The 27,386-nt window shown below is 36.6% G+C and overlaps 1 protein-coding gene across 50 annotated transcripts in view; it reads left to right on the top strand.

Annotated features, from left to right (window-relative positions):
- Positions 1 to 27,386, top strand: part of ABI3BP (ABI family member 3 binding protein) — a 258,238-nt gene that overhangs the window by 100,731 nt on the left and 130,121 nt on the right. For all 50 annotated transcript variants that reach the window (XM_058295957.1, XM_058295933.1, XM_058295935.2 and 47 more), the window contains exons 5-9: positions 14,713 to 14,894; positions 15,432 to 15,487; positions 24,753 to 24,801; positions 25,724 to 25,795; positions 26,399 to 26,491. In XM_058295957.1, coding sequence (XP_058151940.1) covers positions 14,713 to 14,894; positions 15,432 to 15,487; positions 24,753 to 24,801; positions 25,724 to 25,795; positions 26,399 to 26,491 — 452 coding nt within the window. The remainder of the gene's footprint in view (positions 1 to 14,712; positions 14,895 to 15,431; positions 15,488 to 24,752; positions 24,802 to 25,723; positions 25,796 to 26,398; positions 26,492 to 27,386) is intronic.

A 27,386-nucleotide genomic window follows, 5' to 3' on the forward strand; every position in this document is an offset into this window, starting at 1 on the left:
ACCTTCACTCTCATTATATGGGTCTCTATCCAATGATATAACCCACTATGGCAAAATGAGCACTCCCACACTCCCTAGGAGCCTGTTCTGCGTCAGATTATCCCCTTTAAGCTTCTTAAACAGGTAACCTTCCTTATTATATTTTTGAAAAATTTTTCTCAGCATTATACTCTCAACCACATACCTGACAATCTCCTAGGTTCATATGTTCCCTCACCCTATCCCTAATTTCTTGGGCAATATTACCCATCCTCCCATCCCTAGGCCCCCTCAAGCCCACAAAGCCCCACCCAAAGGTAACCCTATGCTCCCATTTTATCCCTTCCTTGTACAAATACTTACCTCCAGCTTATCAGAGATTTCACCCATGTAGGTGTCAGCTTGCATCCGTCCTCTACCCCCCAATTTCCTTTAAGTCTATCATCCAGTCTCTAGCTCTCTGAGGCAGCTTGATTTACTTATTTCATATCATTGAGGTCATGTATTTGTCCTTCAGTGCTTGGGTTGCTTCACTCAACATAAGGTTCTCAAGATTCATCCATGTTATCATATGTGTTTGTAGTATATTTGTTCCTAAAGCTGAGTAGTATTCCATTATATGTATATACCACATTTTATTTATCCATTCATCTGTTGATGGGCATTTGGGTTGATTCCAACTTTTGGCGATAGTGAACAATGCTGCTGTGAACATTGGTGTGCATATATCGGTTTGTGTCCTTGTTTTCAGTTCTGCTGGGTATATACCCTGCAGTGGAATTGCTGGGTCATATGGCAAATCTATAGCTAGTTTTTTGAGAAACCGCCAAACTGTCCTCTAGAATGGCTGGATCCTTCTGCATTCCCACCAGCAGTGGATGAGTGTTCCCATTCCTCCACATCCTCTCCAGCATTTGTAGTCTTCTGTATTTTTCATAGCTGCCAATCTTGGAAGTACTTTTAATGTCCATATTTCTACCAACAATCTCTTCAAAGCAATCTGGTCATGAACTATCAAGCACCTCACAATTCTTCTAGTCTCTACTCATTACACAATTCCAAAGCTGTTGCTACCTTTTAGGGTATTAGTAATAGCATCATTCTATTCTCAGTATCGAAAACTGTTTTTGTTTCCTGGCTGCTAAAGCAAATACTGCACAATGGTTAGCTTAAACAATGAGAATTAATTGACTTAGTTTTGAGGTTAACTGACGCCCAGAATCAGTGTCATCCAGGTGATCCTTTCTCTCAGAAGGCTGTGGTGTTCTGGGGCTAGCTGCTTGTGATCCTTGGTGCTTGACTTTTCTGTCACATGCAGTGCACATGGTGGCCTTTCCTGACTTCTCTGGATTCTGCTGACTTCCAGCTTCTTTCCATGGCTTTCATTCTCTGTGTCTGAATTTTGCTTTGCTTATAAAGAACTCCAATAATAGGATTAAGACCCATTCTGGGCAACACCTTAACTGAAGTAACCACATCAAAAGGTCCTATTTACAAGGGTGGACACCTATTGGAATTAAGTCTAAGAACATGTTTTTCTGGGATACATAACTTCAAGCTACCACATTGCTATAAACATTTGTGCATAAGACTTGTGGATATATATTTTAATTTCTCTTAGAAAATACCTAGAAGTGGAATTCCTAGGTCATAGAAAAGATGTACATTTAATTATTTTCACCTGTCTTTTCCATTTACCCACCTGCAAACAACAAGAGAGTTCTGGTTGCTCCATATACTCCCCAATATTTGATGATTTTAGCATTTTTCATTTTAGCCATTGTAAGAAAGAAATCTCCTTCTGGAAGAAAATAAGGCTCACCCAATTGTGGAAAAGAAAATAATTTATTCTCAGTCTTGCAAGAATGGGTGCACAACCAGAAAATGTGACTGGTGCCCCAAACAAAGGAAAATGACACAATTTATATCCTAAGCCTAGCACTCAAGCCCTTCCTTTGTTTCTCCACAGGTTGGATAACTCAGAGGTTACAGCCTATTCGAGAAGTCTAACTTTCCCATGCAAGTTCCCCAGTTTTTGATTAATAGCTTCCCCTATCACATTCCAACCATTTTGACTTTTACCGGCTCCTTTTTCCAAATAAGGTCTGGAATTTAGTGCTGAATTGGTATTGACTTAGCTCTTTCTTGTGTATTCTTTTTACCGGCTATAGGACTGGCTTAAGCTGGTTTCCTTTGTTCCTGCTTAACCCAGGAGTGGGAGACTGAGGCAGTAGGCTGCCAGATTACATTAATATTTTCTTCCTCCCTGCTTTATATTACCTTTATGTGAAAACCAAAAACTGATCCCTGTCTCTTACAGCCATTATAGTGTAATAGGATCTCATTGCAGTTTTATTATGCATTTCCTTTGTTCTAATGATTTTGAATATTTTTTCCTATACTTTTTGGACATATCTACCTTTTTCTTCGTAATGTTTTATTTTTGTCTAAATTGATCTAAAAAGAAAGGCTTTAAAAATGTTCATAACTTTTTAAAAATACCTTTCATATGGTTTTGATTAGGAAATCTAGACTTAAAAAAAAAATGGCCTTAACAACTCCATGGTCTGGAAGGACAAATACTTGGAAAAATGCATGTAGAAGATGTTGCCAAAACCAAAGTTTTTGAAAAATAAGATGTTTCAAAGAATCTGAAATATTCCTTATTTCACCAACTACTAATCCTATAACATGTTAAGTTTGTAAAATGGACTCTTGAAAGACCATGCTTTCTTGTTAACATTCCAGCTTTTGGTGGATTGGTCCAGGGTGCTAAATACTGAGAAAATAGACATTAATGGATTAATTTCTTTTTTATTTTCAGTTTTTCAGTCTCTTATTTTAGAAAGAAAGAAAGAGGGGAGAGAGAGAAAAAAATGTGATATTCTTGTAAGGAAACATGGCCAGATTTGAACAGTTACTCAACTTGCTTGATAATTCCTTGAGACTACTTGTTTAGACAAGATCAGTAATCTGGCAAATTCATTTGGCATAATTTGCATATAATTTCATTCCCTGCCCTCAAGCATTTCGTTGAATTTCACTTGGTCCTATTGACCTTTCCATGAAGTAACTGATTGATGTTTCCATTGTTTGGCAGCACAAGGCCATAACGACTATGGAGAAGGTAGAGGAACAGATGGCCTAGTGGAGCCAGGATTTTAGCCCAGATACTGAACTCCCAGTCCTAGACTACCCAGACCATAACCCCCTCATCCTTATCCCCTTACACACACATGCTGACTCTGTTCCTGTCATGGAGTCATACATGTCAAGTAACAATATCAAAATCACTAATGACACCTTGATAAAAGTTCTTTAAGAGATTCAGTAAAAATGTGTCAAGATGCTTGCAAACTTTCAAACCTGAGTTTGAAAAGCAAGGAATCCTATATAGAAACAGGAATCTGGTAGAACCTGACAGTAACAACTAAAAAGAATCATTTTGATTACACATGGATTTTATTATTTTCTTTTCTCTAGTTAATACAATAAAAAGGGGGAGAGGGGCCTTACATTTACAGTCTTTGTTGTGTTTGAGGAAAAAATAGTAGTCCTTATTTAAAATACCTAGAAATACTTGTAGGCTTTATAAGCACACAAAAAAATCCACCAAAGTTCTAAATTAGTGTAATTAAAAGCAAACTTGGAGAAATTTATTTTCATATGTTCATGCAGATGTTATTTAGAATTTAGACTCATCTAACTGGTTAGAATAAGCAATGATAGCTTAAGAGTATGATTACTTCTTTAAAACTGGAAGAGTAATACAGGTGATATGTTTCTTCGGGAGTATCTTCTTACAAAACCGTTGGAATCTGAATGCTCTTGGCTTGTATAGGAACACCAAAGGGTATCATTTTAATCCTTTGAACTGTAATATTTTCACCCTCTGTAAAGATGCTGATAAAAACATTTTATATTGGTTTGTATGGTCTCATCTGTCCTACGAAAAAGTAGATCATTTATTGGAAAATTTTTTTCTTTATATTTGAATTTGGAACATAACTCCATTTTCTATCTCAAAGCTATCACCAAGTAAGTTTATACTTATTTGTTTTGTTTAAGCTTGGAAGTATTAACAGAATGTTATTTTATCCTTTGTGTCCATGTTTCTGTTTCTATTTACATAGGGCCATATAGTGCCTTGGAACACCTATGTTTCAGATCTTTTCCTGCGTTCCCATTGTAAATAGAAATGCTTGTTTTACAGTTTTTATTCTTAATGGGCTTTGAATAGAATAATGTAAACATGTGTCCTCAATACACCTAAGGTCAAAAGAAAGATTTCCAAATTGGCCCAAATGAAGAGTAAAATATTTTTAACCAAAATTTATTTCACCATCAGTAATTTTTTCTTTCCTATGTTTCTAATTTCTTAAAGCTTTCAAGATTGCTTTAGTTCTCACTTCTTTGCCAACTTATTAAAGCTTTATGGTTTGTTTAGAAATTATTACATTTTCTAACACTTTCATATTGTACTTATTTACTCCTAACACAGACTAAGGGCTCTTCTTTTGTGGCAGTCCAGAAAAGGCTCTTGCCTTTGTTCCCCTTTTATTTTTTCAAGTTTCTAAGAGGCATGCCTTTTTCAATAACTGGATTTTCACTTGCTCAAACCCGATGCTTTTTTACCTATTTGTCTTGCTGTGTAAACTTTAAGCTCTGTAAAGACAAGGATCACCTGGAACTTGCCCACAGTTATCTTCCAATTCCCAGGACCAGTATCTGGTATAAAATAGGCCCTCAGTGTATATCTTCTGAATGAATGAATAAACAGTGTAATGTCCATTGAACATTTTCACTTTAACATCTCACTATTAACTCAAACTCAACCTGTCAAAATTAAACTTATACTTTTCCTCTTGAAGTCTTGAATAATTCTTCCACTTGTCCTAAATTGAAACCATTGTCATTTTTCTACTTTTCATCTCCTTTAGTTTATGAGGCACCAAGTTGTATTGCTCTTACTTTTCTTTTTTTATCCCCCCACCCTTGTGGCTTTTTGCTTGCTGTCTGTTCTCTGTGTCCATTCACTGTGCATTCTTCTGTGTCTGCATTTATTTACTTTATTTTCTCTCCCCCCTTGTGGCTTGCTTGCTGTCTGCTCTCTCTGTTCATTCACAGCATACTCTTCTGTGTTTTTGCTTGTCTCTCTTTTCTGTTGTGTCACCTTGCTGAGTCAGCTCTCCACAGAGCTTGTGGGCCAGGTGGCTCTCTGCAGCATGTAGGTGAGACTGTCTTTACAAGGAGGCCCCGGGATGTGAACCCAGGGCCTCCCATATCGTAGATGGGAGCTCAACTGCTTGAGCCACAGCCAATTCTCTGCTCTTACTTTTGAAGAGGACCCATATCTGTATCTTTGTCTCTACTTCTACTTGTATACTCATGATTCCAATCCAAGTACCCCTCAACTCAGCCTGCATCCTAAAAATAGCATACTGGCTACATACCCTGGCTCTTTCACCTACTCCAGTCTGTCTTAACTTCCACAATTCTGAGGATATTTAACTGTCCACCATCAGCTTGCTTTTCCTGCATCCTGAATTTACCTTGCTCTCTACTCCTCTTATTGTTTCTTTCCAGGGAACACATTTCTGACTCCAGACAGTGCTCATGATTCCATCTCTTTCCATATCCTGTCATCCTTTGTTTCCCCAGTGATCTCCCTTCTTTGATATCTTCTGCCCCTTCATTGCCACTGATGACCCACCTGCTGCTTGCAAAGATGCTCAAGATTTCCCTACCCTAGAACAAAACCTTCTCTTTATCCTGCTATATCTTCCAAGTTACTTTCAATCTCTCTTCTTAATTCAAAAACTTCTCAGGGTTATCTGATCTCAAATTCTTAACTTGTGCATCACCCACACTGTCCTTATTCCCTTTCACTGACTTCCATCCCATTCGTACCACTCCAGTGAAACTTTTGTTGTGTGGTCACCAATGACCAATGACCAATTAATTGATAAATCTAGTAGAGGTTTTGCAATTCTCATCCTCCTTAAACTCTCTGTGGAATTTCACCCTGTCTGTTATCCTTCCATTCTTTGAACTTTCTGTCTTTGACATTTTTTATTTTGGTTTTCCTCTTAACATTCCTCTTTCCCTTTGCATAATTCATGTCCTACCTCCTAAACAGGGGGCAGCATTCTATGTTTGGATCTATCTTTATATCTTCCTTATTGTATCTATGCTTTATTTTTAACTGTTCTCTCTATGCAGACCAGTGCTTCTCAAACTTTGATATGCATACATATCAACTGGGGGAACTTGTTAAAATGTAGATTCTGATTCCATAGGCCTGTGCAAAAGCCTGAGCTTCTACATTTAAAACAAGCTCCCAGATACAGATGACTTCCAATATTGAACCCCTGACATTGACCCATTACCAAAATTCTAAGATTGTACTTTCAGTTGACCATAGAATATATTTTTTATAATAATAAACTTTTTTTTTTTGAGTTTGATCTATTCACAGAAAAACTACACTGAGAGTTAAGGGAATTCCCATATTAACCCACCCCACCCACACACAAACACACACACAATTTCCCCTATTATTAACATCTTACATTAGTGTGGTATATTTGTTACAATTGGAGAACCAATATTGGAACATAGCTACTAACCGAAGTGTATAGTTTACATTAAGGTTTACACTCTGACCTTCACAGTTTTATAGGCTTTGACAAATGTATAATGAAATGTCTGTCTCTGTGGTATCATACAGAACAATTTCACTGCCCTAAAAATGCCCTGTGGTCCACCTATTCATCCTCTCTCCCCCCTTCTGAATCCCTGGTAACCACTCTTTTTATATCAATGTTACAAGTTCTTCTTTGCTGAGTCCAACTCAGCAATAGGTTTGCATGAAGGGAAGGTGATGCAGAACTGAAGAAATAAAAGGACAGAAAGAAAGACACAAGAGAGGAAATAAAGATGGGACCAGGGGACTCACAGCTTCTGAAACTGAGTGCCTCAACCCTAGTTTCTACATCATATTTATTTAGGAACTAACAAGCAGCTGTTATTTACTATAATAAGGGACAGGTACAATATTTATGATAATAAGGTACAGGTCACACAAAGGTCAAATGCCTCCTCATGCAAACATTTTTCATGCTGACCAGATGGTGTTCCATCTAGTCCAGGCCCGGTGTTGCTAAGTTTGCACTTTTTGTCTGCATTATGGAAACGTTTCAACTTCAAACCATGTTCCTTACTGTTTTCCCACAATTCCCCCTTTTTGTTGTTGCAAAGCAGTGATGACACATTTGGCGATTTCTTGCTGCTTCATACCCTGGAGGGTTTTTTGCGTGTTGCATGCATCTGAGGAGGTTGCTGTTACTACGGCAAGCATAGCTACCAGCAGATTAGGAGCAGTAACTGGCAATTTCTCCTTTTCCAACTGTTGTTCGGCTTCTAGACTCAGATATTTAATTTGCCCCCATGTGGGGGGTGAAGCTGCTTTGGTGTTCAGAATGGGACCCAGCCATGTAGTTTCCACTGTTAATCTCTCCATCTGCATGACCGGAGGTTCTGGTTTGCACAGGAACTTTCATCATCTTTTGGCATTTGTGATATGGTTTTATTCAATGAGCTGATACTCACACAGGATGTTCTCCATCTCCTGGGGAAACACAAGCATACCCTCATCCCCAAGTTAACAGCTTCCCTGTTGACCATTCATTAGTCAATGGATCATTCCACCAAATTAAAGGTTGTTTTTCAAACAGAATTTGGGTATGAGTTTTTTTTGTTTTTTTTTAAAGATTCATTTTTATTTATTTAATTCCCCTCCCCTCCCCCGGTTGTCTGTTTTCTGTGTCTTTTTGCTGCGTCTTGTTTCTTTGTCCGTTCTGTTGTCGTCAGCGGCACGGGAAGTGTGGGCGGCGCCATTCCTCGGCAGGCTGCTCCCTCCTTCGCGCTGGGCGGCTCTCCTTATGGGTGCACTCCTTGTGCGTGGGGCTCCCCTACACGGGGGACACCCCTGTGTAGCACGGCACTCCTTGCGCGCATCAGCACTGCGCACGGGCAGCTCCACACGGGTCAAGGAGGCCCGGAGCTTGAACCGCGGGCCTCCCATGTGGTAGAAGGACGCCCTAACCACTGGGCCAATGTCCGTTTCCCTGGGTATGAGTTTTTGAATTACTTTGGAAATGCCTTTCAACTGCTGTCCCTTCTGGAGTGGTTCCAGAGTTAAGAAAATTAAGAGTGAATAGTGCTTTATGTAACTGCACCTGTGGTGTTTCCTTGTTTCCCCCTTTTTGTAACATGAGTTTAAGGATTATTATAGCATGAGTTTAAGGGTTTGATTTGCTCGCTCCACAATAGCTTGCCCTTGGGGGTTATACAGAAATCCTGTAATATGTGAAGTACTCCAAGTATCTAGAAATCTTTTAAGAGAAACACTGGTATAAGCAGGAGCATCATCTGTTTTTAGAGACTGGGGAAGTTCCATTACAGCAAAGCAAGCTAACAAATGCTGTCTTATGTGTCAAGCAGTTTCTCCCATCTGAGCTGTAGCCCAAATGAATCCTGAACATAACATAATTTCCCAAAGGAGGAGATATGAGTTACATCCACTTGCCACAGTGAGTTAGCAGTTAACCATGGGGATTTACTCCAGGTTCCAGTTGTTTTGGGTTATTAAGAATTTGACAGGATAGACAAGTCTGAACAATATCTGTAGCTTGTGTCCTTGTTAAAGGAAAATGAGCTTTGAGGCCAGCTGCATTTATATGGGTTAGATTAGAAAAAGAATAGCTTCTTGTAAAATAGGAGTGACTAATTTATCAGCAGCATTATTGCCTTGAACTAATGGTCCAGGTAAATTTGAATGAGATTGAATGTGAGTGATAAAAAATGGACTTTTTATATTTCTAATTATCTGTTGAAGTTTGTGAAAAAGCTTATAAAGAAACTGATTTATATTAGGTTTGATAAGAGCTGTTTCAATCAATTGAGTAACCTGGACAACATATGCTGAGTCTGAAAGGATGTTTATGGACTCTGGTATGTCTTACAAAGCAGTAAGTACTACTATTAATTCAGCTTGCTGAGCTGAAAATCCAGGAGTAGGAATTTTCTTAGTTTTATACCCAGTATACCCAGCTGCACCATTTCCAGACCCATCAGTAAAGATTGCAGGGGTGTCAAGTATTGGTTGAAACGTAGTTATGCTAGATAAAATCCATTGAGTGCTTTCAATGTATTGTAATATATGATTTTTAGGGTAATGATTATCTGTACAATATAATCAGCAAAGGTTATTTGCCACTGTAAGTGATTTTGTAGGCAAGTCTCAACTTCCTTGCACAAAAATGGAAGAATGATATGAGAAGGGTCCTGTCCATGAAGGGCATGAGTATGTTCATGGCCTTTAAGTAGCATTTTCATAAGCCATTAGCTACAAAATAGTTTCAGCAGCTTCTAAATTATTGACCTGTTTTTTGACAGCCTCTTGTAACTGAGCGATTAAGTCAGGGTAAGGTTCTTTAGCTCATAGTAATATTTTTTTAAATGACACCAGAGGCTGGCCTTTAGCCTCAATTTTTTCCCAGGCCCTTTAGCAACAGCAATGGATTGTGGGATGGCTTGATAATTCATTGTTAATTGCTGATCTACTCTCATCCAATTCCCCGCCCCCACTAACTGATCCAAAGAAATGGGGATATTATGGGTTCTATTGTGAGCAGCCTGAGTCTCTGCGTGATCTGTCCATCAAGTTTTGAATTGTAAAATCCCTCCAGACCCTAGGGTGATGTGTGCTAATGCAGACCAGTCATTTGGGATCAGCTAGAGCCTTGAGCAAGCCCCTGTACCACACCATAGGTAACAGGAGAATTTGGACCATATTTTTGCACTGTTACTTTTAACTCTTTCAAAACTTTAAATGGGAAGGGTTCATGAGTGAACTCATAAACTCCATTCAGATTTTGAGGATCCACTTCAGGAGCTACTCTTTCTTGTACAGTGACTGGAAAGGCCATTTGAAGTGCCTCCAAGTCATCCTCCGTTCTAGCCTGTAAAGTGCCTTGTTGTAAAGCTGACAACTTTGGCTGAGCATCTCTGGGCATAGGAGGGGGAGGAGGTGTCAGCCGGGGGGAAAGGTGACTTTCTAAAGTCAGTTAATGAAGAAGCTGAAGGCAAAATAACTTTAGATTTAGTATAAGAGAATTCAGAGGGAGGAACTTCCTCACTTTCTCTATTTTCATTTTCCTCTTCCTCATCTTCTGTTTGCAAAGGTTCCAAAACAGATTTAATAATCATCCAAGTGGACCAAATAGTAACAGGGAGTGGAACACCTTGTACGTGTAATTTTTCTAACTTTCTTCCTACTCTTTCCCAGACTTCTAATTCTAAACTTCCTACAGCTGGGAACAATGAGCAATATTTTTCTGTAATCCATAAAAGTTCTAAAATATGAGACTCACTGGCTTTGGCTCATCCTGCCTTGAGGAGTTTAGGAGACAGACATATGGGCAATATTTTGTTGAACTGTCTCCATTTCCCATTATAACCCTGCTAGAATACCAGAGAGTGTCCTTACTCACCGAGGACTTGTAAGACCTTCTAAACCACTCAGGTTTAGTTTCGCTTGAAGCGATTCTTCTTCCCTTCGTACCCCACATTGGGTGCCAGTTGCTCAGACCAGCTCAGCAATAGGTTTGCATGAAGGGATGGCAATGCAGAACGGAAAAAATTAAAAGACAGAAAGAAAGACACAAGAGAGGGAATAAAGATGGGACCAGGGGACTCACAGCTTCTGAAACTGAGTGCCTCAACCCTAGTTTCCACATTGTATTTATTTAGGAACTAACAAGCAGCTTTTTGTTATTTACTATAATAAGGGACAGGTGCAACATTTATGATAATAAGGTACACGTCATACAAAGTTTTTCGTGTTGACTAGACAGTATTTCATCAGTCAAGTCCTGGTATTCCTAAGCCCACACTTTTTGTCTGTGTTATTGAAATGTTTCAACTTCACACCATGTTCCTTACTGTCTTCCCACAACACTTCTGTTAACATAAGATAATAGCTACACTAACAATAAGTCTACTTTGTTCTGAGGTTACAGTCCCTCTTGTGTTTGTCCATTCCTCAGTCTTGAGGGATTTGGGATGATATCTGCTCTGACTGCTTCAGGCTGACAGGGGACTTAGATATTATGGAGCAGATGGATGGGCCTAGAACCCTCTTGTCTGAGCTTTGTTTACTGTCGCAGTTAGTGATCTCTGCCCGAGACCTGCAGAAGTATAACATCTGGAATGACCTCCTGACACACTTTGAACTCTCTTAGCCATAAAAACTCTTTTATTTAATGTTTTCCCCTTTTAGTCAAGGTCTTTATTTTCAGTTGACTATGGAATATTTTCATTAGAATAACCAAGTAACATTGATCAAAACCTCAAAATCAAACTAAATTTGTGTTTTCTATGCTACTAAATAAACTGCCTGTCCATCACTTTAACTACATTCTTCTCAAATTTGAAAACTCAATTTTAATTTTGATTTTTACTTTCCTTGGCAAGAGTGTTGCAGGATTTCTCCAAAGTTCTTTGCTTTGTTACATAAAAGAATTTACGAACATGCTAGTTTAGTTTGGCCAGTACTTTATTAAGGAAATGAGAAAAGAGGAAGAAATGAAACAGATTATGGGTTCCCAGGTATACATGCAGGCTGGTCCAGGCAGAGAAGGAGAGAAAGGGTGAGTTTAACCTCTGAGCTTCCTTTTTAAACCATTGGTTATTCCTCTCACGTGCTAATGTTCTGGGGAGGAATCCTAATTGTTTGCTGTTTTGATTGATTACTCCACCTTCCACCTGTCAGTTGCCCCATGGGTCCAATGATAAGGCCATTTGAGAATATCCTGGGCTTTTCCTTGATCCTGGATGATCAAGAAAAATTCTCTTGGGTTCTTCCAGCTGCTTTCTGGTGGGGGTGTTTCTCTCTGAGCATTTCCAGGTAGAATTCCATGGCCACGTGTTCCACAGCTGTAGTTTTCTGCCTGGTCCTAGGTTTGTCTTCTCATTCCCTAAACTAGCCTGTCTCATGGGATCTGGTCTCATCAATTCTGATGAATATAACTGATCTCTTGCTGTCTTTGTCATCATTCTCTTTCTTCTGTGATTCATCCTCTTGTTATCTCATATTTAAACTATAGTGTGGATAAATTTAGCTTCTTTTATCTCTGCTCAGCTAAATTCACCTGTGGAAGAATCTTTACCAGCTTCCCACTTTGCTGTAAAACAAGTCTTAGATTCCTCAAAGAATATAATGTGAATCATGTTCCTAAAGTGAGATTTAAACCTGACCCAGTTTGCTTCCCCTAGACCTGGGTAGGATGTCCTACTTTAAATCACACCTCTGGGATGGGATTTAAAATGCAGTCGACCACATTAACTTAGTGGTGTTCCCATTTGGTAAGTTCAGGCTGAGAGCAACATACCAGTCTACTCTCAGAACTCTCTACTTTCCAGCCTTTCCCTTAGTTATACCCTTACATACATCTGAATCCCTCACTGTATTGGGAGCTCATTTTTGAAGTTATTAGTCTTCCATTAGTCTTCCTTTCACACAGAACCCAGCTTCACATTTTGCAGTAGTAGATCTCAATAAATATAAAAATATAAAAATGAATAACAAGTGGATTGTCAAAAATAAGCCCTAAAAATCATTCAGCTAACTCATTAAGCTCTTGAGCCTACCCAACAGCATCTCCCATCCAAAATCCACAATGAACATGTCCAGAGTTGGCAACATAGTATATAGGTTAAAGGTACAAATTCTGATTAGACTGATCAAAGTTCAAAACTCTGCTCTATTATCAGCTAAGTGTCTGTGGACAGATTACTTAAATGCTCTAAATTTTTTGTTAGCAATGGGCCCCCTGGATCATGCACGCAATTGAGGGTCTCAGAAATGTATCTATACTAGAAATGCATAATTGCAGTAGCCCATCTGGTCCGATCTGAGCTTTCCACATTGCTCTAGAGTTCTGTAATAGCCAGGGAGGGGATGGGGGCGGGGGGGAACTAACAACAAAAATTTCATGCGGCATACTTGTCCTTGTCAAGAAATATGTTTCATAAATCACTGCTGATGTTTTGACTCCGAGAACATGAAGGATTTATTTTCTATAACATTTGTTCCCAGTAGCAGTTTTTTGGTTGCAATAGCCTCTCTTACTCATTCTGTCTTCTACTACTTTGGAATGGGAGACTGAGCCCTGAGCAGCTTTTACTAGAAAGAAGCAAGTGAATTACTAGTCAGTGACTAGTAAGAAAGTTGGCTGAATATTTACCTGTAGCTTCCTTCTCTCTGCACTTATTACACTCAGGACCTCTACACTTAAAAAGTTTAATGCTCTCCTGTCACTGTCTTGAAATTCTTAATCATTTTGAACAAGGGGCCTCACATGTTCATTTTGCACTGGATCCCACAAATTATGTAGTCAGTCCAGTCCCTCTTTTCCAGAGACTCTGGGTGATTATTTTTTTAAGTGTCCGGCACTTAAAGGGAGCCCAATAAGTATTTTTAGCATGAAGAAAAGAATGGCTTTTTTAAACTTTAAATAAAAGCTGTTGATCTGTATCTTAGTCCTTTTAATTTTGCTAGGGTGGGGAGAGGGGAGCAGTACTAAATATTCTCACTGTCAGACAGGATCGCCATTATCCAATTTACTGATAATGTTTATTAGAAAATACAATGCAGGTAAAATTTAACATTCTTTTGTCCTGCCTCTAATTGCCTTCCCACCTCAGAGGAAGCTGAGCCACTATCATAAATGTTGACTCTTTCCAGCATTGTTATAACTTTATAATACCAGGAACAATATCTGGTAGATTGTGCATAAGCATTTTTATATTTACATGAAAAATACGAAAACTACATGCATTATTCTACAATTTTCTAATTATATTCAATATGAAAATGTATCCATATTGATAGATGTAGATCTTGTTTATTCTCATAATGTTCCTCAGTAATGAAATCCCTTTCCTGATCTGCTGTCCCCCTAGGAACAGATGAGTCTTCCTTTGAATTCTGACTTTATCCTCTACTAGCTGTTTCCACAGTTGTAAAATAGGATGACTAATTTCTACCAGTAAGATGTTTCTGTGACAAATAAATGAAATAATATATGTAAATTCTAGCACGTAGTAAAGATGCCAAAAAAAAAAATACTGATGGGAAATATCACATTGCCATTTACAAAATCTGAGCATTATAAAGCCTGAAGCAGACATGTGACAGTGATTTTGTATTTGTCTTGCCTAATTTCTCTCATTGCACCCTTAATTTGGCTATTGGTCTTGATTTGTTTTTAATAAAAGTAAGAAAATTTACCCTTAAAATGCATAGCCCTGCATGTATATTTTTAGTTCTTCTACTATAAAATTGAATGAAGTTATTTCTAATGTGCCTTCCCCAGAGTTTAAAGGCTTTAATTCCATAAAATTATGAAACTACAATATTATGTACATATTTTATAAAGCAGCAAATAGTACTATAGCTGTGCAATAGTGGCAAATAGAATTAAAAACTGTAGTATGCATTGAGCTATTTTAAAATTTTTCCCTTTAAATTTTTTAAACCTCTGTTCAGAAATCAATTTGAAATATGGTCTTTTGAATAGATGGATGTCTATGATGTATTGAGAAACCTAAAATAATATTCTGAATATACCTGCGGTTTTATAACATTCTATTTCAATCATTCAACAGATTTTACACAATTCGCTATAGAGAAAAGGATAAGGAAAAAAAATGGATTTTTCAACTCTGTCCAGCCACTGAAACAATTGTAGAAAATCTAAAACCCAATACAGTTTATGAATTTGGAGTGAAAGACAACATAGAAGGTGGAATTTGGAGTAAGATTTTCAATCATAAGACTATTGTTGGAAGTAAGTATCTAGCACTATTTGTTTCAGTAAACTCAGTATTGTCAATTATTTTATTAGTCGTATAATAATGAAATGAGTTAATTCCTGTGCTCCAGTGTTTGGGAAAATTAAAAAGTGAACAGAATCTATTGAGTATTGATGTCTCAAAGTCACCAGCACAAGAAAATTTCAAATGTGATAAACTAATATTTTTATATCTCCATTGATAAGTTATCGGCTATTGTAGTACATGTCATTAAGTTCCTGACCTAAGATTATGAATGTCACCTGAACCAAGGAAACAATCACTTGTATAAATGTTCAGAATGGAAAGCTGGGCTCGGTGGAGTGGAGATAAAGTGACTTCAGGGAGCCCTGGGCTTCCTTCTTCTTAAACCTTCATTCAAGTTTCACTGGAATCAGTGTTTGAAGCGATAGGAATTTAAAAAATATGCCTGTTCAAATTAGAGATATCAGAAGTTGTAGTTGTCTTTGTAATGATTAATTAGGAGTTTGGGAGTAAGGACAATTAAAATGTCATATTTCTCTTTTTGTTAGGTAAAAATAAAGTGAATGGGAAAATCCAAAGTACCTATGACCAAGTCCATACAGTGGTACGTATCAGTTTATTTTCGAGAATACTTTTTAAATTGTGTATATGCATTATATTTTTACTGAAATAAGGAAATAGTCCTATTATGAAGTACTAAAACTAGATTAAATGACTAGTTATGGGGCATTAAAGCACTTAACGTTTTAGGAATTAGTTTTCTGAAAAAGGGGATGGAGGTATGAAACCAGATTATCTGAAATTTGTTTGAAAGTTCTAAAATTCTGAGAGTGAGTATAGTTATTCTAGTATTTCAGTATTTTAAATATTTTTGCAGTTATGTTTACTATCTTCTCTCCTGTGGATTTTTTTAATATAATAAATTTCAAGAGTGAATTGACAACACAGTTTAGTTACAATTACAACAGTTCAAAACTTCCCCTCTATTTCCTATCACTTTCTACTCAGAAAGAACTACCCCTTTATAAAATGACAAAGCAACTGGCTTGATTTTATTAACATGCCCAGGCTTTATTCAGTTCAGCACATGTTTGTACATTTTATGTGCTACATACTCCTCCTGCTCAATCTAGACACCCTTTTCTCTCAGTTCAGGAACCCAGTCCTGCATGATCTCTTCCACATTTCAAAATCTGTTCTCAGGAAGTACCATATCAGTAATGATACCGATACCCAGTATGACTTTAAAGCATTGTTATACCCAATACAGAAATGTTTACATTTTAAATCACAGAAAGGTTTGCATTTTAAATCACATACTCAATTATAAAATGAGCTGCATTATGTCATTGAGCAGATAGAAGAGGCACTACAGAGAGAAGAGAGGAATTTGATGCTGACTTTCGTTATTGTATATTGGGAGTATCCAGCCAGGAAAACATCCTACAGTCAAGATTCTGTCTTGCCAGAATCTGTCTTCATGGCTGCATATTTGCTCTATTTGGCATATGCATAGTGAATGTGGATGATTATCTTTTTAATGTCTAAATCAATAGTCCATGAAATATTCCATTGATCATGTTGCCCTATCCAAAAAGAAGGATTTTTTGAGTGACAGAAAATGGACTTGGATAATATAGAACTGACTGAGAGGTAATCCTTATATGGCAAATGTTGTCTTGTTGTTCAATTTGGCAGAAAAGTGTGTAGACTGTAAAATTATTATCAGATTTTTATCACTTCCTAGAAAAATATTTAGAGATTTTTCAAATCTTAATACAAGAAAGGGGATTGCAAGTAAATTCCCAGGGCGTATTTTTTCTCTTTTGAGATTTGGATTTTTTTTCCTAATCACCAATATTTAAAGATTTAGAACATACAAAAATGGGAAAAGAAGCATTATAAGAATTACCTATAACACTGCCATAGAAGCATTAACAAAACTATGAACTTCAAAATGTTTTGATTTTGTTTCCTAAGTGTGCTTTCTTTATAAAATTTAAACTATACTGCATATGCAATTTTATCATATTTTCACTTAAACAAAAATGGCAATAGCAAATTTCATGTCATTAAATGCTCTTCATAAAAAGAATTTTAATTGTTATATTTCCCATAATCTAAATGCACTACAACCTACCTCATCAGTTCCCAATTTGTAGACGTTTAGGTTATTTTTAATTGTTTTAATTGAACTGATGTTATTGTGAACAGTTATGACCAGAACTGTTTTTTCACTTTTATGATTGTTTCCTTAAAATAAACATGTAGAAGGGGAATTAACCATTCAGATGTGTAACAACTTTAAGACTCTCAAATGTGTATGGTCAAATTGTATGTGAGAAAGATTGTACCAATTTACAATTTTGGCAGCAATGTATCAGTTGTCTTGCTGTAGTACCTGATACCACTAAATTTTTTACTAATACAATAGTTTAAAGTGTTTATTTTAATTTCTATTTTTTTCCTGGTTAATCAATACTTTTTTCACTTGTCAATTAGCCATTTGTATTTTCCATTTTACGACCTTAAGTTCCAGCTCTTTGTTTCCTGGACTTTTCATGTGTTTCTATTGAATACTTGAAAGACTATAAATTTAAGAACCTTTGTCTGTGATATCATCTAGAAACATTTTTCTCACATTTGTTAGCAATCAGTTTTTCATGGGAAGTTTTGAAATAGAAAAGTCTTCAAATTTTCTTTCTCAAAATATTTAGTCTTTTCCATTGCCTTATCTTCGAATGCATTAGAAAGCATTTTCCTACCTAGAGAGCAGATAAATATTTCCCTATTATTTTTGTTTTCTAATCTATGTGTATGTTATTTTGTTGTGTGGTATGTAGGTAATTGGTTCTATATTGATTAGGTTATATATTTTTCCCAAATAACTACTGAATTGATTTCATACTATGTTTAGAATCGTGCTACTCCCTACGTTTCCTTTACCATTGTCTTAAATCCAGTAAACCTGTAGGAAAGGTAACCATGCTGCACCTTCCAGGGGGAACAATGGAATAGTTTCTCCCTTCCTCTTCTAGTACAATCCTTATTCGTTGTTGTGAATCCTTACCTAAGAAGCATGTTATCCTCTACCTTTTGAATATCTTGCTTTATCTTTCATGTGACTCAGCGATGTAATTTTTTTTCCTTCGTTTTAAGCTATCATTTCCCAGTAATTCATTTTTCTTTTGGCAGAATATTCCATTTGGGGTGAGTTACTCAGCAAGATTGGGAAGGAAACTGTTGTTTTACTCCTAGGGAACTTCATTTATTTTTCTCATCATAAACAGCCTTGAAAGGAGGGGATGGGAAGCAACTTCCTGCATCTGCTGTCCAGGGCCAGGCACTTTATCACTTCAAGCTGTGAGGTGGAGTACCCCCAAGTCCAGCCAGCTCTGATGAGTTATGCTTTGAAACTCTTGGTTATTTCCAAAGGGAAACCCAAATTCATTGAAAAGATATTTTAAGACTTTTATTCTTCATTGTCACCTTCTAGACAGCAGAGAAATGTTTTATGAACCAACATCTGTGCTTTTGGGTTGCGCTGGTATATGGGAAGTTGAAAAGGAAACACTCACCATAGCTTTTACCATCTTACTTGGATATTTAGTAATGATTCTGAAAATCTATTTTATACTTTAAAGGTATATTTTAAAACAAGTAAAGTCTATCAATCCAAACATTCACCACTCTCTTCTCTGACACTGATCTTTAGAAGGCAGTATTTCAAGATAATTCCAGATATTTTTTACTCTTTAGGTTTCAGTCTTCTGACTGAAAACATTGAAAAATGATTTCATCATGTATGCATGCAAACATCTAAACTTTATACCCAGCAAAAAATCTTTAACATCTTTCAGAAGGAAGTATTTGAAATGGAAAAACAATTTGAACTTTAGACTCTCCTTTTTAAAAGATAATTAATATTTAGGCTGAAAGTTCAGATATTAAATGCAGCCTCATCTCATACACCTGGGCACATTTTATATTGTAATTCATGCATCTAAGCTGGTGTTCTGCTGTCATGCTCCAGTATGGAAGCACCAGTGTCAGGCAGCAGGATTTCTTCTTATTGGTGAGTGCCTTTGTTGTACCAGTTATTAAATACTTTGAATATTATTTCCACCTATACCTCGAGAAAACCATAGAGAGTGTATACAAAAACAATGATTTTTTTCTATATGGTATAAATTGTATCACTTGGCATCCATGTAATTGAGAAAGGAAGAAAATAATTTCCATGATAATTGTGCTATTTTGTCCATTTTGAGAATCTAGAACATTCTTTTGATGAAGGTAAAACCTAATACTATTAGGGTTTATATAAAAAGTTTAAATGATGGTTTAAAAGGATCTACTTTTACTACATTATCTCTATATTTTATAATCTTGAGTTTAGTCTATTAGCTCACTTAGATTACTAATAAGTAGAATCAAGTTTTGAAGTAGATAGCATGAATAAGCAGAGATTTTATACTCATAATTTAATAATTTAATCAAAATCTCCATAGAGTCAGTGATAACCCTGAGATAGGACATCTATTTTTTACCCTTTTTTCCATGTAAGATCCAACCATCTCTTAAGAAAGCCAAGTCATAAAGAAAAGTTCTGTCAATGTTTAAAGTGTCACAGTTATTAGATAAGTGATGTGACAAGGGAGAATTACCATTATGGTCTCCATCCACAGCTTAAGATTGTGTAAAATGAGTCTATCAAGCCTCCATCCATTCAGAGCAATCGTTGTCCAAAGCAGAAACTTGAAACATACATGTCCATACCAACAATATCATCAATGGTGTATGTCTGATTTCTCCCTGACTGATCAGAAATGGAAAACTTTTACAAGTAGAACATTAGATTCACATTTAGATTCAATGTTAGATTGAAACAGCATGTTTTGTAACTTTCATTAAAATATTCTAAAAATGAATTAAAACCAGAATTTAACATGCCCAAGTTCTTTTCCTGTGGTTTGTCTCTTAAGCTGTTGAAATCTGATTTTAAACCACTCCCCAAATGGACAGCTCCTCTTTTTCTCAAGGCTTAAAAATGAAGTGAAATATTCGATGAATATTCTAAGATCACAAAAATGCTAAATGGACAAACCTGTTAAGTATCACCTGAAAAGAATAGCATCCTAGCATTATTATTAGTTTTTTAAATAGCTGCTATTCTGTTTCTGTCTCTTTAGTTTTACTTGTATTTATGTTTTGTAAAAAGTCATATATGCAATATCACTCATATTCATATTTTACATAAGGTTTTATTATGTTATACAGTTCCATGTTACATTTTAAAATTTTTCTTCTAGTAATATACATGAACTTAGACTTACCCTTTCAACCACTATCATACTCATGTAAGTTTTATTAAAGCTAATTTTCAAAATAATATCAGGAGGAGGTCTTATATTGTAAGGTGAATCAGAATATCCCTCACCCTGTGCAGTGGTTGCTTCTGTTATTTCTAAATAAGCCTAGGCTTTCATAACCATGATATAAATTGGCTATATTTATCTTCAGAGGCATGCATTGCCCTTTAACATTTTAGCGTCCTTTTTCTGTTGAATCTCACTGACTGGATACTCAGTCACAACATCCCCAGAAAAATTCCCTTAACCAGTCACCCTGCTCATGGTCAGTACAACCTGGTTCTTAAGAGGCAGTATATCACCAAGCCCAGAAAAAAAAAATTATCTCTTAATAGGACAGGAGAGAAATAGACTTAGTTCCTGGCATCCAGTAGTAGGTCTTACAAACATATTTGCTCAATGAAGGGAAGGAGAAGAGCTGTGGAAGGAAGTGATGATGGAGGTTTGCAGCAGGAGCAGAAATAGAAGGCAACAAGCTGCAGAGAAAAGAAAAGTAGGGAGAAAATGGCCTAAGAAAGTAAACTGGTTCGACGGTGGTGATGATAGACACAGCTAGAAACTGTACAGCACTTGTGGGACTTTCACTGCCTCATTTTCCAACTCTTTGCCCCGCTATCTATACCTGTGATCCAGTAAACATTAGCAGATATTCCTATCAACAAGTCTAAGACAACAAGGAAAGATTACTGGTATCTTTTTAAAAATATTGTGTCTAAAGAATAGTTCAATTATGGAGTTATAATTGGTCAAACACTGTGATCTTAGAATTATCACAGCATTTCAATTCTCAGTGAGTCCATATAACAGACATTTCCCTATACTTTTATTTTACAAGGAGACACAGGGAAAAGATTAAAAAATGTGGATTTCTTTGGCAGAGACATGCTGGACTGCAGGACGTTCCTGATGCCCCTAAACTCTACCTATAGAGAAGCAGCTATTTACTCATTCATCCGTTCTTCATACATCTTTGAAATTGCAGATTGGACAAGAGAGCAATTATAGATCTAGAAACAATTGGATTCTGCAGCTTAATGATTTCCTTATTTTTGGCAGAATACTTACATATATTCTTGTCATCATCTTAATAAAACACTGGCCTTAGCTCAAACAAGAACTCAGAACAGAAACCGTGTTTCATTCATGCAAAGAGTGAAATATTTTCCATTTGTCCTTGTCAAAAAATTGTTTGTGTTTTGACAAACAATGTAATGAAATCATTACAGTCAGGGAAGTAAAAATTAATGCAATTCAAAGGCAATTAACACAGCAACTTGTAGGCATTTCAGCTACCATATAATAAATGTCTCCAACCAACTTTATGTTCTGCAAAATCATGAATCAAAAATGACAAGACTCTTGGGACAAATAGAGATGGGACTGACCATTCATTTGAAAACTGTTGTAACTTTGTAGCTATAGCACTAACTTAAATGATTTCTGGTACCTGGAAGATAATGATAATGTGACTCCCCTGCAGCTCCCTTGTACCTGGAGGTTGCCATGGCAGGTGTTTAAATTTCTCAGAAATAAAGAGGAGAGGCTGACAATGCTTTCATTGGAGCAGGAGTGGTGGGTGCTGAGCCAGTATAGATGAAAGGAGAGCCAGTAGGGCTGCTGTAAGTTACACAGGAGGCTTGGAGCCATGCCAGGTTGGGCTGCCTTTCTCTCTGGGGTAGGCTGATGTGTGCAGATGCTCCTATTTAATTTTCTTATGATAATGCTGAAAAGGTGCCTGCTGCTACTGTTAACAGCTGAACTGAGTTTTTTTTTTCTTTCCTGCTGAAAGCTATACTTCTTTTCCAACTTTTCCTCCCTCCTTGCCTGGGTAAAAGCATGCATAAATTATATTGACATAATTTCACTATTTACCATTGGCGTATGAGCTAATTTGCAAAACAGAGGCATATGTGGTAGTTGAATAAACTGTAGATTAAAATAACTTTTCCTGATTGTAAATGCAATTCTCCTCAGAAGGAACTTGGAAAATACAGAAAGGTATACAAAATAAAATTAATATCTACTTATATGAAATAACTACTGCATGAAAAGAAGTGTATATATTTCCTTCCGGTCTTTTGTCTGTACATTTTTTTAATAGAATCGGGTTATATAATAGATGCAAATTTGTATCCTTTGAATTTATTTCACTTTATTCAATAGGTGTCAAAAATTTGAACCATGGTTTATTTAACAAAAACCTCTGTTTTTGACAAGGTTGCTTCATTTTGTGGTTAAAAAAAGCATCTTTATACATAAATCATAAATGATTATTATTTTTTAAAATGAATTTATACATTTATTTCTCTTCCCTTCCCCCCCCCCACCCCAGTTGTCTGTTCTCTGTGTCTATTTGGTGCATCTTCTTTGTCCGCTTCTGCTGTTGTCAGCGGCACAGGAATCTGTGTTTCTTTTTGTTGCATCATCTTGTTATGTCAGCTCTCTGTGTATGCGGCACCAATCCTGGGCAGGCTGCACTTTCTTTCGCGCTGGGCGGCTCTCCTTACGGGGCGCACTCCTTGCACGTGGGGCTCCCCTATGCGGGGTCACCCCTGCATGGCACGGGACTCCTTGGGCGCATCAGCACTGTGAATGGGTCAGCTCCACACGGGTCAAGGAGGCCCCGGGTTTGAAACGTGGATCTACCATGTAGTAGATGGTCGCCCTAACCGCTGGGCCAAGTCTGCCGCCCTTAAATGATTATTGATATCTTTGATTAATTCCTTAGGCAGGTTGCTAAGGAGGAAAATACAGGGTCAATGGGTGTAAATACCCCTTTAAAAAATAAACAGATTTGTTGATAGTAAATAAGTTTTTATTGTTTGTATTTTTTTTTTAAATATAAAGACTTAAAATAGCCAAAAGAAAAATAGCTCAAAGTGTATTTGGTATCATGGCCCTTCTACCCTATGGGCTTATTGTTTATTAAAATGGCAGGATGTTAGCAAATCTCTTTCCTACTGCTATAAATGCCTATGTAAGAAATATCTCACATACAGTACTTCCTCATTTATTAGCAGATCTGATACATTGAGTGTCTATATCATGTATGTAGGTTAAATCAGTCATCAAAAAGTTCCAGTCAGCTCTTGTTCCTTCAATTCAAACTAATGCCCTTCTTTTTTTAAAATTAATTTATTGAAATATATCACCCACAAACATACATAAACAATAAGTGTATAGTAATAGTTGTGAACTTACAAAACAAACATATATAACATCATACAGGACTCTCATAACTCACCCTACCACCAGCACCCTACATTGTTGCTAAACCTTTTTTAACTAATGATTAAAGAGCATTATCAAAATATTGCTACTAATCAAAATATTTTCCCCCAACCCTTCCTATTATTATTATTTTTGTCATTTATATATGAACATACATAAACAAGTATATAATGAAAGTTGTGAACTTAAAAGCAAACATGCATAACATCATACAGGGGTCCCATGCATCAGCCCTCTGCCAACACCTTGCATTGTCATGAGGTGTTTGTTACAAATTACGAAAGAATATTGTCAAAATCTTACTACTAATTATAGTCCTCATCTTACACTTGGTGTGTATTTCCCCCAACCCATCCTATTATGCCCTTCTTTTAACAGGTCTCCATGTCTTATCCTTGGCCTTGCACTTGCTACACCCCACTGTTAACACTAAAACTATTCCTGGTTCAAGCCACTCAAGGACATTAAAAACTTTTGGTGGGATTACTGAGGCTATTTGAGGGAGGGAACATAATGCACAGTCCCCTGGGAACTGCCTTTCCAATCCTGAGATCTCTTCTACATAAATATGTGCAGAATGGTTGAGTATGGGTTTTGGAGTAAGAGGTATCTGGGTCTGAGTCTAAGCTTTGCCTTCTTGGGCAAGTGAAGGCTTGGTGACAGTCAGGAGCTCATGGTGGTTGTGTGTCTGTGGTAGCGGGCAGCCATAATTGGTACAATTACGTAATTGATCTTGATGAAAGAAGTTGTTGAAGTGGGAGGAGTGGGGATTGTGGGGAGTGGGGTATATGGGAACCTCTTATATTTAATGTAACATTTTGTGTGATCTATGTATCTTTTAAAAAAAGATAATAACATGGAAAGAAAAAGATTATATGTGGCTTAAGATCTTTTTGAGAGGAAATATGAAGGCAGAATTTGGCAGGGTCTCATCTCAAATGAAATAGGATTTCGTTTCTTTCTGTTGTAGTTTCTAAATAAACTATTTGTCCAGAAGGACCTTTGAGATAGTTTTCTAAAGGAATGGAAGTTCTGAAGAAATTGCTTCTGTCAAAACTTTGGACATTTATAGGGAAAACCAAGTGAGTCAAATAAAATATGTACTAAAGATCTACCCAGCAACTATTTACAACTATTTAGCCAGTGTCATGAGAAATTTCACTGAAGATAAAGGGCTACTTCCAGTTCTTTGATTTGTTTTTGTTTTTTTTCCCCAAAGGCAAGTTAATTCTGACTCAAAACCTGACTTTCTCTCTTTCATTTCAGCCAGCCTATATTCCAAAAAAGATAATCCCAATTACAATCATCAAGCAAGGTAATTTGTGTGAGTCTGCTTTGAATATGTGTTTAGAATTTTTAAATATATATTTTTAACTGAGGTAAACATAGCATATCTTTTGTCCTTTTCTCTGATTGTTGTTTTTCAGAAAAAGTTTTAAGAAACCAGTATGGTCTAGTAAATTAGAAATTAATAGATCATTTTGGCTCTTGTACCAATATGCTAAGCTTTGGGCAAGACACACTGGTCAGGTAACTAAGGGCAAAGAAACTAAAGCAAGTATTAATTTTTAAAAAAAGTCAAATATGTGACTTTGTTCAGTCTTAAGTTAGTATAAATGAAGAAAATAGGGTATTTGAGTTACTGAAAATGGTAACTATGATTTAGTGGTCACTTTAGGGAAAGTAAAGACCTCCAGGTTTTAAGAAATAAAGTGTTGTGTTTCATTTCAGTATCCAGTTGTTTTTGTTTTGGTTTCTGGTTCCTTTAATTATTAAAATGACTCCACTACTTATTTCCCAAAAGTTTCTTGGTGGAGGATATTAGACCCTTAAATTCTTCATTTTGAGGAAACGCAATGTCCCAAGTTTACTTTCTAAACAGAGTAGGTTAGTATCAGAATTGCCCAAAGATTTTTATTAATGGGTAATTGTCTCAGTTTGTGCTAGTTTGCACTTATTAACTTGGGGAAAGAGGTGGCCATACGAAGGAAATTTTCAGCTCATTGGAATGGGACACACACATATAGAATTGACTTCCTTACTTAAAGGCGCAGCTTTTAAGGAAGCCATGCCTTCCCTGGGTCTGCTGGCTGTGTAGCCAGCCCTATGAGCTACTTTTTATTAATTGATAAAATTAAACCAGGGCTTCTCTAGTGTGAACTGGCTTCTCAGCATTCGCTTCTTACTAATTTCTGACTATGTTCCTATCATATGATTGTCTTTTTGTGCTTCAACAGTGATTCAGAATGTTACTCACAGGGCTTCAACCAAATCCCCAGATAAGACTCCCTTGGGAGGAACAATACTGGGTGAGTAAATCTATTGGAAAGTTACGCCTAGATTTAGCAAGTCAGAAGATTTTTTATTTTATTTTATAATAAGGCCTTTTATGGAGTTTTGCATTATGAGTACGTCTGTTGAATGGATATTGGTTCACTTCTTTTCAGTGCTTAGGCTCCTCGCTTATGTCCATTCCGGGCTAGGAGCCAAGAGATGCTGCCTCTATCATGGTGTTAGATGACGAGCTCTGATGCTTGCTGGTGGGAGTAATGGTTCCCACTGGACCTTCCCCACAGGATTGTTGGCAGTTTCCAGGGAGTCTGTCTGAAACATACTGAACTGCTCTGTTAAAAAGTTATTCTTTACTAAGGGCTGTTCACTATTTACCACACTTCTCAAGTAGCCATTCTACAATTCTAAGTCTATGGAAAAAAGCAGGAGGATTTTGGTAGTTCCATTCTAAATATGGAAAAGATTCTATTTGGAAGATATCTTCATATTTTATCAGTATTTTAAAGTTTGGGTTAAAATTGATTACATAAAATAAAGTGCTAGTCTCTGATGCTTTGAACTTTATTTTAGGACATAATGTATTTTCTTCCCCTGATCTCATTTACTTTATTTTCTTGCAGTCCACCTTATTATTCCAGGTCATAATGAAACCACCATAAAACTTCCCACATCCATAATGTTTGATATTTCAGATGCAATCAAGACACAACTAGGTAAGCTGCAAAGTTTATATTAGCCTTTATAGTCATTGAGTACTAGCATTGACATTGTTAAGATGTCCAAGGAATCTTGCAAATGAGCTATTTGGGGATCTCAAAGTAAAAACAAAGGGATAGGGAGGTTAGAGAGATGGAGTTATTCATATAAATCACATTCTATAGGGAAATGGTTATTTTAATAATGTCCACATAAAATATAAAATATGAATATATTTATGAAAGAAGAGAGCATTTATCAAATCATATAAAATATACAGATTTATATAGCTCTAATTTTCAAATAGAGTAAACGTTCTATATTATGCTATACTCTCAAGGGGCTAGATATTTTTAATGAGAACTCATGTAAAGGTCAGTTCTATTAGAATTATTGTGTTTTGAGATTGATACTTCTCCCTACTTCTAGAAAGAACCAGATATGGTATCAGTGTTTAAAATACATAAAACATAATACTTAAAAAAAAAAAAAGCAAAATTCACTTAAAAGAGGCCCAGGGAATAATTGTGAATATCACTGGGCTGAGTGAGTTATGCGTTTTAGTATCAAAGTAGGCTCTGAATTTTCTCTATAGCAGAGGACCTCAAACTTGAGTGAGCATCCGAAGTACCTGGAAGGTATATGAACACACAGACTGCTGGGCCCACCCTCAGAGTTCCTGACTTATTAGGTCTGGGGAAGGGCCCCAAAACTTGCATTTCTAAAGATACAGATGCTGCTCCTCTGGAGCTCACACTTTGAGAACCAATCCTCTAAAGTCTCCGGAGAATGTCTTGGGCTGTTGACAAATATGGAAGGAAGCAGCATGGGATGTTGGAAATTGAACTTCCTGGTAGAAAAAGGAGAAAAGCCTTAAGTAGGAAGATAATCACTTAATTAGTGAACTAACAG

The sequence above is a fragment of the Dasypus novemcinctus genome, chromosome 4 (genome assembly GCF_030445035.2).
Source record: "Dasypus novemcinctus isolate mDasNov1 chromosome 4, mDasNov1.1.hap2, whole genome shotgun sequence".
Classification (NCBI taxonomy): domain Eukaryota; kingdom Metazoa; phylum Chordata; class Mammalia; order Cingulata; family Dasypodidae; genus Dasypus; species Dasypus novemcinctus.